The sequence below is a fragment of the Girardinichthys multiradiatus genome, chromosome 3, assembly GCF_021462225.1.
Source record: "Girardinichthys multiradiatus isolate DD_20200921_A chromosome 3, DD_fGirMul_XY1, whole genome shotgun sequence".
NCBI lineage: Eukaryota > Metazoa > Chordata > Actinopteri > Cyprinodontiformes > Goodeidae > Girardinichthys > Girardinichthys multiradiatus.
In genome coordinates, this window is record NC_061796.1 from 33,525,009 (window position 1) to 33,539,877 (window position 14,869).

At 38.7% G+C, this 14,869-nt stretch overlaps 1 protein-coding gene across 1 annotated transcript in view; it reads left to right on the top strand.

The window, feature by feature from the left end:
* tmem145 (transmembrane protein 145) overlaps window positions 1-14,869 on the top strand; it is a 70,956-nt gene that overhangs the window by 51,642 nt on the left and 4,445 nt on the right. The window contains exons 11-14 of the mRNA XM_047360975.1: window positions 2,829-2,922; window positions 10,294-10,466; window positions 12,590-12,710; window positions 13,050-13,238. Of these exons, the coding sequence (XP_047216931.1) occupies window positions 2,829-2,922; window positions 10,294-10,466; window positions 12,590-12,710; window positions 13,050-13,238 (577 nt within the window). The remainder of the gene's footprint in view (window positions 1-2,828; window positions 2,923-10,293; window positions 10,467-12,589; window positions 12,711-13,049; window positions 13,239-14,869) is intronic.

Sequence of the window (14,869 nt, forward strand, 5' to 3'; positions counted from 1 at the left end):
AAAAGTGGGAAAGGCTTCTTTAGTGCTTGTAAAGCAGAGTATCGCACTGTCACACTGCACTCTCTTTTTTCCAACTGTCGCTGCACACTGTTGGTCAGATGGCTGAAAGAAGGCTATTACACCCCCTCGCCCCTTGTTGACCGCCTTGTTTTTTGCAAAAACAAAGACATGCAGTCATGGTGTGAAAACTAAAGCAGCTCTACTCTTCACTCTTACTCGTATTTCAGAACATGACAGTCAGCAAGCTACAAGCAGCTTGTTTGTTAAATGGCCAATGTTTTTGCTCAAGTCTAGGTTTTAAGATTAAAATAGACAAATATGAAAAGTTTTTTAGAAATACCATGGTAATGTTATGGTGGTATGTTCCTCATAGGTATAAACCATTAGAATATCATACGAGCTCATTACTAGTCACCAACATATGTCCAAAGTTTCAAGCTTAAAACATACAGCTTCTTATCCAGGACTTATAATAACAGCTTGCTTACTTTACTAGACAAATACAGGTTGGCAGCATGTGGATGGTGCTTTACAACACAGGGCTCACTTTAACAAGAACAATTGTGACATTTTAATATCACAATATATCATGGCACAAGATGTTGTTACATCACCAGTGTGTGCATGTGTTTTGTCCATTTTTCTGCATGCCTGTTACATTTTGTGGCTTTTTTAGACACTGTCCCTCGTTGTTACAGCCATCAACCCTAGTCTCACAACATGATAATGCCATGTGTCAATCAAAATATGTGTTAGGAAGCTGAGCCCAGTGTGAATGCATGGCAGTTTTGTTGTAAATATCAGAGCTGAAAAGTTTTCAGGCCAGTCAAATTATTTCCAGTGTTGGTTTGTTTTGGGGTGTTTTACCTCCTTCTCTGGCGAGGATTAGTGGACATTTTCTTGTGACTTGCAGCTCGACTGCACAATTGATTATTTATGAGTGCTTTTTCTCACTGGAACATCAGCATTTTCCATCTTACACCTGACTGGAAAATTGCCTTTCTGGCTCAGCTGTCACTGGTGCTGCCAGTTTTCTATATCCATTTTTCCAAATTCCAATTTTCAAGCTGGGAAAACATGTAGTGACAGCTCCTCTTCTCCTTAATTTTTATGTTCCAAATGAAGCACAAACTGGCAAATGGCTTTTTGTTTTGACCACTGTTCAACTTTTGAGAATTTTTCTTACTTTGCTATTCTGTCTCTGGGAAGATTCAAACAAAGTAAATCATGGGCTTACAGGGTTTTCAGGAGACTTTTTGTCTCTAGTATTTTACCCTCCCCAGAGTTCAGAGGATTCTGTGATCTCTAGACTTACTAAACCCTGAACTTACTTCTAAAGTACACTAAGCTTTAAATAAATGATCACATAAATAAAGTACATCAAGCTAAAAAAGTGACCTTTTAACCAAGGCTCTACCAGAAAAACTTGATTATATGACCCACAGGTTTCCTGCATGGTCCTAAAATATCTTACATTTAATCATCTAAATTTCAGGCTTTAAATAATTTCAGGCTTAAGATTTCCCATACTAGGTCTTATACTTCATTTAGTGACATCTTAAATTTGCACACATGCTTAACTGATTGCTTCTTCCATTAAATTTTTTTTTGTTTTTTGATAAGTGCAGTGGTGGCAATTATTTGTTTTGTTTATTATTTTTGCTGAAGTCTATTTTTACCTAGAAGTGAGGTTTTCTGAATTCCCAGTAGGAAGTACAAAAGAAACCCCTTGAAGTTGGGCTCCCTGCAGCCCCGAGTTCAATACGCATCTAAGACCAGGAGACAGTTGCAAGTATAAATTATTAGTACTTCTGACAATTTCTGGCCCACATAGTTCTTAACATCCTATATGTAACAACATGTTCCTTTAGTGTACACGTAAAATGGGGAAAGACAATGTTTTCAGCTTATGTTGCTACTAATAGTTAGCACCACAATAATTAGCAAGTCCCATTGGTTTTGTGATTTGCAGCTTGAATGCATTCAACTTGGGTGTAATATTATTCCCAGATCTGAGCACTGACTTCAGAGAAGGATCAAACACAGTATTTCTGCTGAAAATGTATAATTTTTCAGTAATTCAACAACAGGATTTTGTGCCAGAAATTGGCTTGTTGTTTAAGGGTTCCTGATAACATATCCACTACCAGCTCCTTCTTTATGGAAAAGACTAAAAAGGGAATTAAAAAAGTGTTATTGGAACAAGGGGATTTCACTAGTTTTCTAAAACCTGCTTTCAGTCAACATTATCTTCCTGCATGGACTGTCTTTTAAGTTGGATAACCTAGGTGTTAAAAGCAGTGGGCTCACATACATGAGCCATTTGGACAAGGTTATATTTAATTTAATTAATAACCTAATATTTTTTACTTTTTTAAAAGCTTAAGTAAGGTATTATGGTATTAATTTACTTAAGTATTTTAAGCAATATAGGTTATAAATTATGGTCTTAACAAGGTGTTAAAGTGGTCTTAAATTTAACCTCCTGAAACTTGCAGAAACCCTGTTTTCATCAAAGGTATTTTATAATGAGATGCTTAAAAATGCTGAATTTAATGCTAAGATACTAGTATTAACTGTTTCAAACATAGAAACAAACATTTCTCTTTCTGCTCTGTTTATCAGCTACTTTCATCTTATAAACAGAGATAGATCTTGTTAAGCTCCCTGCTTCAGCATCACAAGTCAGAAGCATACTATTGTGTATGTGCACCTACATCTGGCTGTTTAACATGTGAATATCTCAGTGCATCTGAGTGTGTTTGATTTCTATCTTCCTCTAAACATGTGTCTGATCTCTGACCTTCCGGTTTGTCCCTGTGTGCCAGGGCGAGGATCAGCCACAGTGGCTCTGTTAAACTGAGCATCTACATGACAGTCTACACAATCACCTACGTCATCCTCTTCATCTATGAGGCGGAGGTACAGTATACACATTACACTCTACACACACATATGTATCAAGGCTACATGTTTATTCTTAGTAAGATAAATCAATAATTAAACTGTAATAACTCACATACTTGTTAATTCATCTCCTGCCAGTATAAATATATTCAGTTCACTGCTGCTAGTCTAAATTTTTATCATCTTTTAACTGTGAGAATAGATTATCTTCACCGACACAACCACAAAGATTCAAAACAACAACTTCTAGTTTTATGCATTGAAATTAAAATTAAACGTATAAATAATAGAATATGTTGCTTCATAACTGGGGCAATTGTTTCTGTTCCATTGCGGAAAAAACAAGAGAGCCGCCAGAGTGAATCAGAAATGCTAATCTCCAAAAACAGAATTTCAAGGCTGCAAGAGAAGCACCAGAAAGCACTCCCTGGGAAGCATGGTTCTTACGGTTTCTAGGTTTCACAGACACAGTTTAATTAAATTAAAGTCACTTCATTAATTTAACTCCAAATGAAAGCAAAGGTCATGTCAGGCTACTTTATAGAGCAGAATAAACAAGTTCATTAAAGTTAAATTAAATATAGTCTAATTCCACACACAATGCGTCCGGCAAGTGTCTCTGATCTCAAGCTATTCAGATATGCTGATTTCAGCCAGTGACTTGCTAAAAACAGCCAGGATTAAACACTGCCAAGGGAAAGGCTGAGAAGAACATTACTGCAGGAAGAAAATACTTAACAATTCAAAACAAATGTTTTTGTTAAAACCAAATTCTTTAAATGTAATCTTCCATTGATGCATAAAACTTCTGGACGAGATCTCGGAAATGAAGTGCTTCAATTTGTTTATGGCCAATAAACAAACTGCCTCAGAGGAAAACGTTTATGTTTATGCTGTAAAATAAGGTTTTAATGTTGCTGTGTGTCTGCTTTGTCGTCACTGATACCGGAAGAACAGAGGTAAAAAATAAAAAAAATTAAGATGAAATGAATGAAGAAAAATGAAATAAAAATCACACAATTAGAAAATTATTACTGTTACAGATTACCTTAAAACACTGTTTATGTACTCAAACAATATCCAACCGGAAACCTTTAAAAAGAGATGATCTGTTATAGCACAAAAAGAGATTCCTGCAAACATGCTGAATGCAAAGCATTTGTTGAAACTACCAAAAGACAAGAACAAGTGGAAGAAGTCTCTAGGTGGCTACAAAAAACAAATTCAGGCTTTTGCAAACAAACATTAATAAATGTTGTCAATTTCTGTTTTTTAGGTTTTGCTTCCTTTCCTGCTTTTCTTCTTTTTTTGTCACTTTACAAAATATTATTGTCTAAAATATTTTTTTTTTTACTTTGTTTGCATTATGAGTTTTGTTTGAAAATAAGGAAGTCAATCATTTCAACCAAAGCTGTCAATATTTTGCATTTTATAATGTAAGGTAAGGTAAGGTAAGTTTATTTATACAGCGTTTTTCAGCAACGAGACACTCAAAGCGCTGTACATACAATTACAATACATTCACAAAGAAAATAAACACAGATACAGACACAGAAAAACAAATCAAATGATAAAATCAAACAACAGAGGTAATTTAAAAAAATTTAAATAAAATAAAGAGAATAGAGGGCTTAATGAGGGCTGCACGGTGGCGCAGTTGGTAGCACTGTTGCCTTGCAGCAAGAAGGTCCTGGGTTCGATTCCCGACCGGGGGTCTTTCTGCATGGAGTTTGCATGTTCTCCCCGTGCATGCGTGGGTTCTCACCGGGTACTCCGGCTTCCTCCCACAGTCCAAAGACATGCCTGTTAGGTTAATTGGTCTCTCTAAATTGCCCTTAGGTGTATGAATGAGTGTGTGCATGGTTGTTTGTGTGTTGCCCTGTGATGGACTGGCGACTTGTCCAGGGTGTACCCCGCCTCTCGCCCATAGACTGCTGGAGATAGGCACCAGCTCCCCCGCGACCCACTATGGAATAAGCGGTAGAAAATGACTGACGTCTAAAGAGAATAGAATGAGCGCTTTTACAGTTTTCTGGGAGTCTATTGCAAATTAGTGGAGCATAAGAGCTAAAAGCTGCTTCTCCATGTTTGGTTCTGGGTACGCAGAGTAGATTTGAGCCAGAAGACCTGAGAGGTCTGGGTGGTTGATACACTGACAACAAGTCTGTAATGTATTTTGGTGCTAAGCCATTCAGTGATTTATAGACTAACAGAAGTATTTTAAACTCTATTCTCTGAGCTACAGGGAGCCAGTGTAGGGACTTTAGAACCGGGGTGATGTGCTCCACTTTCTTAGTTCTAGTGAGGACGTGGGCAGCAGCGTTCTGGATCAACTGCAGCTGTCTGATATACTTTTTAGGCAGACCTATGAAGACACCGTTGCAGTAATCAATTCTACTAAAGATGAACGCATGAATTAGTTTTTCAAGGTCCTGCTGAGACATTAGTCCTTTAATCCTGGAGATGTTCTTTAGGTGATAGAAGACCGACCTTGTTGCTGTCTTTATGTGCCTCTAAAGGTTCAGGTCTGAGTCCATCACTACACCCAGGTTTCGAGCCTGATTGGTGGTTTCTAGCTGTATTAACTGAAGCTGTGTGCTAACTTTTAAACGCTCTTCCCTTGGTCCAAAGATTATTACTTCAGTTTTGTTTTGATTCAGTTGAAGAAAATTTTGGCACGATCCATTTATGATTTCTTCTAAGCATTTACCCAGTGCTTGAATGGGTTCATAGTCATCTGGTGACATCATAACGTATAGCTGTGTGTCGTCTGCATAGTTATGATAACTTACGTTGTTGTTTATTATAATCTGAGTTAGGGGGAGCATGTAGATATTGAATAGGAGGGGCCCTAAGATGGACCCTTGGGGAACGCCACATGTGATTTTTGTGGTCTCTGATGTAAAGTTACCTACTGACACAAAAAAGTCCTTGTCCTTCAAGTAGGATTTAAACCAGTTGAGTGCTGTACCAGAAAGGCCGATCCAGTTTTCCAGGCGCTCTAATAAAATGGAGTGATCAACAGTGTCGAATGCTGCATTAAGGTCCAATAATACCAGCACTGTGGTTCTTCCACAGTCTGCATTTATACGGATGTATATTACTTTTTCCAACTTTCCAATAGTAGAAGGAATTTAATATCTGTCTATGTGATTAGTCTATTTTGACTAATACCTCTGTCACGTGTTTGCATTGTTTTTATTGTTTTGAACATGTAAAACATTTTATGGCATATGAGTGTTTGTGCGAATGGGACACAGGTTATGGAAATGTCACTTGAATGTCCCAGCAATGACCCTAAATTGATGTGACAATAAATTCATGCTACAATATGCAGACACCATGTTTGCACTGATGAAGACTTACTAACCTCAGCATGCTGAATAAAGTCGCTTACATAGCAGGGAAGTTGACCTGTTGGTTAAGCTAATAATTATTTAAGCACTCGGGGGCACCAAGCTCCTAGCCTTATGCCCAAGATGATTAGCTGATCAATATGTGTGGAAAAAGAAAAAAAGAAACAGATAGGGACATCATGGTAAAAGTATCTTTTTCCTGTCCTGTGAATTTTGTACCATTCATCCCAATATACACACAATATGTAACAAGACAACATATAGATATCCATAAAGCACATTTTTAGAGACAATAGGATACAGGGCAAGATGAGACTGCAACTGCAGTCACACAGAATTACTTGTTAGTTACTCTGGCCTTTTGAACCATTAAGAGCAGGTCCATGTCACAATGTCCAATAAATCAGTCAACAGAATAAAAGAAAGGATTCCAAGATCTTGACCCAATTAAGAATTCATCAAAAAATAACAAAAAACAAAAAAAGAGCCAATTAACATCTCAGTCCTTGATGTGCCAAGGACTGAGCTGTTAATTGGCTCTTAGTGTGTCCAAAGACTTAATTAAGATGATAATCATGGTGTTTGTTGACCTGCTAAACATGTTATGGTGGTGACATTGAGCTTGTTGACATTTAGATCTGCACCTCTTCACAGTCTCACTATGTTGAAAGGATTTAAATCCTTGCTTAATTGCCCATTAGTTAGGCATTTACTTAACAATTAATAAGGAATAGCAAATCCCCACATATGAGAGGCTTCTTATTGCTTAATGAGAAGAAAGTTTAAAAAAATAAAACTTTAAATATAGTTTTATGACCAGTTGTTTGATTATAAATGCTTTAAAATCATAGCTTGCAACAGACAGACATAGAATAGACAGCTTAGATCAGTCAGTGGGTATTAATGATTCAGCAGATCGCAGTGCTAAGAGAGCACAGTCCCAGCATTAAGTTTTCCATAAATCAACTGAATAAATGCTTAGTATGTGGATATGTTTAGTAATTAAGCGGGATTTATATTAGACTTTGACTTGTTCCTCTTCTCTAAAAAGTATCATTGAAACTGACTTCATAGTTTCTTACACTTCTTTTTGACATACATACAGGCACAAACTGAGGTTTCTGACTGCAGAATGTTCTGCAAAGCATATCTACATATGGTATAGCTCTATTTAGCTTTTGTTTCTCAATAATCTCATAAATATTCATATGAGAATGTGCACCACAAATGAGCATGGGCTGTAATGACTGTTTCTGTCACAAACTCATTACACTGATATTTTACTAATTATGAAAATACATCAACTTGACTGCAAAAATGTATAAAAATTAGTTTTGGTTCAATATTTTAGATCCTGAAAAGAATTAGCATGCTTCCCCAGTAAGGAATACAACAATGCTTATTCATGACACCGTTTACTCTATCTGCAAAATACAGTTTATCAGAGAGTTAGAAAAAATGTGCCATTTTATATACTGTACAGGTCCTTCTCAAAATATTAACATATTGTGATAAAGTTCATTATTTTCCATAATGTCATGATGAAAATTTAACATTCATATATTTTAGATTCATTGCACACTAACTGAAATATTTCAGGTGTTTTATTGTCTTAATACGGATGATTTTGGCATACAGCTCATGAAAACCCAAAATTCCTATCTCACAAAATTAGCATATCATTAAAAGGGTCTCTAAACGAGCTATGAACCTAATCATCTGAATCAACGAGTTAACTCTAAAGACCTGCAAAAGATTCCTGAGGCCTTTAAAACTCCCAGCCTGGTTCATCACTCAAAACCCCAATCATGGGTAAGACTGCCGACCTGACTGCTGTCCAGAAGGCCACTATTGACACCCTCAAGCAAGAGGGTAAGACACAGAAAGACATTTCTGAACGAATAGGCTGTTCCCAGAGTGCTGTATCAAGGCACCTCAGTGGGAAGTCTGTGGGAAGGAAAAAGTGTGGCAGAAAACGCTGCACAACGAGAAGAGGTGACCGGACCCTGAGGAAGATTGTGGAGAAGGGCCGATTCCAGACCTTGGGGAACTTGTGGAAGCAGTGGACTGAGTCTGGAGTAGAAACATCCAGAGCCACCGTGCACAGGCGTGTGCAGGAAATGGGCTACAGGTGCCGCATTCCCCAGGTCAAGCCACTTTTGAACCAGAAACAGCGGCAGAAGCGCCTGACCTGGGCTACAGAGAAGCAGCACTGGACTGTTGCTCAGTGGTCCAAAGTACTTTTTTCGGATGAAAGCAAATTCTGCATGTCATTCGGAAATCAAGGTGCCAGAGTCTGGAGGAAGACTGGGGAGAAGGAAATGCCAAAATGCCAGAAGTCCAGTGTCAAGTACCCACAGTCAGTGATGGTCTGGGGTGCCGTGTCAGCTGCTGGTGTTGGTCCACTGTGTTTTATCAAGGGCAGGGTCAATGCAGCTAGCTATCAGGAGATTTTGGAGCACTTCATGCTTCCATCTGCTGAAAAGCTTTATGGAGATGAAGATTTCATTTTTCAGCACGACCTGGCACCTGCTCACAGTGTCAAAACCACTGGTAAATGGTTTACTGACCATGGTATCATTGTACTCAATTGGCCTGCCAACTCTCCTGACCTGAACCCCATAGAGAATCTGTGGGATATTGTGAAGAGAACGTTGAGAGACTCAAGACCCAACACTCTGGATGAGCTAAAGGCCACTATCGAAGCATCCTGGGCCTCCATAAGACCTCAGCAGTGCCACAGGCTGATTGCCTCCATGCCACGCCGCATTGAAGCAGTCATTTCTGCAAAAGGATTCCCGACCAAGTATTGAGTGCATAACTGTACATGATTATTTGAAGGTTGACGTTTTTTGTATTAAAAACACGTTTCTTTTATTGGTCGGATGAAATATGCTAATTTTGTGAAATAGGAATTTTGGGTTTTCATGAGCTGTATGCCAAAATCATCCGTATTAAGACAATAAAAGACCTGAAATATTTCAGTTAGTGTGCAATGAATCTAAAATATATGAATGTTAAATTTTCATCATGACATTATGGAAAATAATGAACTTCATCACAATATGTTAATATTTTGAGAAGGATCTGTATATAAATCTTTGCTTTCAACAGTAAATACCAGATCAGGGATCTGTACTGTAAGACTTCCTGGAAAGTTTGATTTTTCTAATCAGCATACTGGGAAACTTTAATCTTCATTAACCACCTTGCTTTTTCTGTCTTGGGTGAAGGGGAAAACACATTTAACCAGCACATGATCTTATGAATGAATAATACACTGGGGAGTGTAAAGTGGTGCATATATCTTTGCTCAGTGAGGAAGCTTCTGCACTGTCAGATGTAACACTTCTGCATTTAGAGACGGTGGATTACAGCCTTTGAATTCAGGTTAGTAATGACCCCAGAAGAGAAGAAGGCTGTAGAAGTATCTGTGCTATTTTTGATATTGAAGCATGCAGCTGTCTCTTCCAATATGTGGTTCTGAAGTGGTATGATTTATCAGCCGCCTGCCCTCTTGCACAGGCCCTGCTATTTAAGAGCTTCAAACTCTGGGGAACTCTGTCTAAAATAAGCAAAACTAGGTTAGAAGAGGAACGGAAATGAAGACTTGAAAGTTGAACCCAATAGTGTGACTGCAGTTAGAAATCTGCCAGGCTGTGGTTGGGTGACTGCATCCCGAACATCACACCGAGCTCTCAGCACTATGCATTATGTAGCAGCAAGAGTAACTGTCTACAGCCAGAGGCTATATCCAGTCACTGGATTGTGAAATGCAATCTTTTGTCTGCACATACAAGCATACATGCCACACACGCAGACAAAGTTGTGAGCACACATGCCGATGTCCTAGTTCTTGAGAAGTGTCAATGTCAAACCCTTGCACAGAATGCAACAAGCTGCTGTCACCGGGGCAGGTCAGCTAACCCATGAGCAATTCATCATTAGGAAATAGGACACAGTCTGCACCTCTTCTCTTCTCTGTGTAAAAGTTTGCTTGTTTTTAACGTTTCTTATTTTCCTGTGCCAGTTCTTTGACCCAGGTGAGGTGCTTTACGCCTACGACAGCCCCGCAGGCTACGGCCTGATGGGCCTGCAGCTGGTCGCGTACGTGTGGTTCTGCTACGCTGTGCTGGTCTCCCTGAAACATTATCCTGAGAAGCAGCCCTTCTTTGTCCCTTTCTTTACCACATACACATTATGGTGAGATAGCTTCTCCAATTGTCGCTGACTGTTACGCCATGTGAGCTCGAGACTGCAAAAGCAGAAGCATATGTATTTCTCTGTGAAATTTAAATTATTCATACAGTTCAGTCAAAGCAAAAAATGAAAAAGGATAGCAGGGGCTTTAGGTGGGGAAGTCCCAATTTCATACTCTTCTTATGTTGCAGATAATTGTTCCCAGATGAGGGATAGCTGGAGGATATCTATATTTATGAGCTGTTCAGACTTCATGTTTCAGAATAATTATGCAATGCCTAGTAAAAATATTCATGTTCCTTGAACATTTTTCACATTTTATCCCATTTTATAAGTTAATGTATTTTAATGAGATCTTATGTAACAGACCAACACTAAGTATTACATAATCGCCAAATGGAAGAATGAGGATACATATGTTTAAACATGTTTTACAAATAAAAGGCTGAAAAGTGTGGCATGCATATAGATTCACCTTCCCTCGTGTCTTTGTAGAACCATCTATACCTGTAATTACAGCTACAAGTCTTTAGGGCATCCCCACAGAATGACTCTATATGTCTCGCAGTGGGGATAGGGTGTTTCAGGGTGATATGCAGCGTTTTCTGCCAAGCGTTTTCCTTGTAGGTCAAAAAGTTCAATTTTGATTTCATCTTACCAGAAGGCTTCTTCCACATTTTTGGTGTGTCCCTTCATGGCATGTAGAAAAATGCAAACAAAATTTTGTATGGCTTCCTTTCAACAGGGACTTTCTTCTTTCCACTCTTAAAGTTGAAAACTTTTAGAATACATTTATTTGGAATAAATGTGAATTAGCAGGAATTAAATTATTTCAACTGGAATTAACAGGAATATATGAGAATAAACATGGATAAACCTGGAATGTAAAATTCTGAAGGGTGGTCCTTAATGGAGGGAAAGAGATAATTTAGCATAATCTTTCTTTAGTTAAACAACCAGATTTTATTCAAATAAGCACAGCATATTTAATTCATTTCAATTCAAAAATATGTTATTAATCCCAAAGGGAAATTAAATGTTGTAGCACATACAGGTTTCTTCAAAGAGCCGTTGTTGATGCTGATGGCTGTGGGCAGGAAGGATCTCCTGTAGGAAGGATCTCCTTGCAGCCGATCTGAAGAAGCCTCTAACTGAAGACACTGTTGAGTGTATATATTGAGGCTATTGCCCAACCACATAATCCTTCCTGAGCTTTAGATCTATACAGCTCCCCCAAAGGCACCATGGGCCCTTTGCTGCTTCTGTGATTATTGCTTTTTTTGCCCTGGCCTGCCAGTTTAGGTGGACTGGAATGTTGGTTTGGAGTTTACTCTTTGCCATTCCACATGGTTGATTGAACAGTGTTCTGTGAGATTTCCAAAGCTTTGGATGTTTAATGATCTAACCCTGCTATGAACTTTAAACTCCACATGTTTATCCGTGACCTGTCCACTGTGTTCCTTGGTCTTCATGATGCTGTTTACTAATGTAGTCTAAAATATCTTTGAGGTCTTTACAGAACAGTTATTTTTATACAGAGGTTAAATTATACATAGGACTCAGTTTACTAATTGTGTGACGTCTTAAGGCAATTGGTTGCATTGGATTTTATTTAGGAGCATCAGATTAAAGGGGTCTGACAAAATATGCACCCTGTATTTTGTAGATGTTTATTTGCTATAAATGTTGAAAACCATGTATAATTTTTCTTCTACTTAAAATATGAATCCTTTGTGTTGATTTATCACATAAAATACCATTTAATACATGTGCTTGTAACATAAAACAAAGAGGTGTGAATATTTGCATGAAACAATGTGTGCTAGATATTTCACTTTTTATAATAGAAGGCAGTAAACATTTTAATATTGACTGTTTCTCAGTCTTTCAACCACTGTTTCTAACAGGAGAGGCTTAAAACGAAGCATAGGTTACAAAGACTAATATTATCTCTCCACCGCTGTAGCAACTATCCCTTGCCTCATTATCCACTTCTCTCCTCCCATCATTATCACTCTCGGTGCTTTACATCTTTTACTCCACCATCAAACCATACTCTCATCAGTTACTTTAATGTTCTCCCTCCTCTCTCTAATTTGAAATCTGTTCTTTTTTTTCTTCCTTAGGTTTTTCGCTGTGCCTGTGATGGCTCTGATTGCCAACTTCGGGATACCTCGATGGGCTCGGGAAAAGATTGTGAACGGGATCCAACTCGGCATCCACCTCTACGCTCACATCGTCTTCCTTGTTCGTACCACACGCACGTGCTCTTGCAGACCCCTGCGCCTTTCTATAGAGTTCGCATTATTCAAGAGTCATTATTGCCACAGTCATACATAATTGACAGTCCATGAGTTCTGATTGCGTAGCTCGGTAACGTCTCCTCTACACATCATTATTCATCTCCTTGTAACCTTCAACATACTGTTCTTCACTAATGGGCCACACTGTTCTCTCCAATATCCTTCCATCCTCACCCATACCTCTTATGTCTCTGTTGTTACCTAGAGCTCATAGATTCAACACATATTCCTGAAGCTCTCTTAAAAGCTGAAAAATAACTCCAATTTGTTTATTCATTCTTAGGTTATCACAAGACCATCAGCAGCTAACAAGAACTTCCCATATCATGTTCGGACCTCTCAGATCGGGATCTTGCAGTCCAGTCCAAAAGGAGGTGAGGGAGGGGAGAGTTTTCCCCACCATGCCTATGGAAACAGCTCCTTCCTTGGAGATTCTCAACCCAACTTCACTGAACTCTTCTCCATCCAATCAGTAAGTTTAAATGTAGAGTTGTGTTCCTGGATATGTTGGAATGGTTAATATGCAGCCAGGAACATCTAATTTGTGAACTAATAAAAAGGAAACCAGAATGAGATATACATTATGTCTGTATAACATCCACTATAAATTCCCCATTATTTTGCAACGCTTGCTACATTTAATTAGATAAGGGCTCTAGTGTACTCATTTTATGATGCTTTTTGTGTGTCAAGCGTAGCTTGAAATTAACTGCTGTCTTATCGAGCAGAAGTGTTTGAAAATAGAAAGCGATCGGGGCAGCTGTACAGTTTGTGAGGGAGCACTTTTTAGGGATTATTTTTCAGGAAAACACTTATCTCCTCCGGGGAATGACACATTGCATAACAACATGTCTGAGATTAAAACACATGAGTGAAATTAAGGAAAAGTGTGAGCAGAAAGTCTGGCAAGACTTAATTAAGTTGTTGTGTTTTCTATGATGAACTGTCTTGCTTCGGTTACTTTCTACTCTGTTGGTTGTTGCTTTTATGCCACATAGAGATAAGTTACAGAAGAGGAGCTCTAATTCGAATATATGCGTGTGTATATAAATACAGTGCCTTGTGAAAGTATTCGGCCCCCTTGAACTTTTCAACCTCTTGTCACATTTCAGGCTTCAAACATAAAGATATAAAATTCTATTTTTTGTGAAGAATCAACAAGTGAGACACAATCATGAAGTGGAATGAAATTTATTGGATGTGTCAAACTTTTTTAACAAATAAAAAACTGAAAAGTGGGGCGTGCAATATTATTCGGCCCCCTTGCGTTAATACTTTGTAGCGCCACCCTTTGCTACAATTACAGCTGCAAGTCGCTCGGGGTATGTCTCTATCAGTTTTGCACATCGAGAGACTGAAATTCTTGCCCATTCTTTCTTGCAAAACAGCTCGAGCTCAGTGAGGTTGGATGGAGAGCGTTCGTGAACAGCAGTCTTCAGCTCTTTCCACAGATTCTTGATTGGATTCAGGTCTGGACTTTGACTTGGCCATTCCAACATCTGGATACGTTTATTTGTGAACCATTTCATTGTAGATTTGGCTTTATGTTTTGGATCATTGTCTTGTTGGAAGATAAATCTCTGTCCCAGTCTCAGGTCTCTTCCAGACTCCAACAGGTTTTCTTCCAGAATGGTCCTGTATTTGGCCCCATCCATCTTCCCATCAATTTTGACCATCTTCCCTGTCCCTGCTGATGAAAAGCAGGCCCAAACCATGATGCTGCCACAACCATGTTTGACAGTGGGGATGGTGTGTTCAGGGTGATGAGCTGTGTTGCTTTTATGCCAAACATATTGTTTTGCATTGTGGCCAAACAGTTTGATTTTGGTTTCATCTGACCAGAGCACCTTCTTCCACATGTTTGGTGTGTCTCCCAGGTGGCTTGTGGCAAACTTTAAACGAGACTTTTTATGGATATCTTTGAGAAATGGCTTTCTTCTTGCCACTCTTCCATAAAGGCCAGATTTGTGCAGTGTACGACTGATTGTTGTTCTATGGACAGACTCTCCCACCTCAGCTGAACTTCTGGAGTGAGTTTGCTGCACTGAAAGTAAAGGGGTCGAATAATATTACAGGCCCCACTTTTCAGTTTATTTGTTAAAA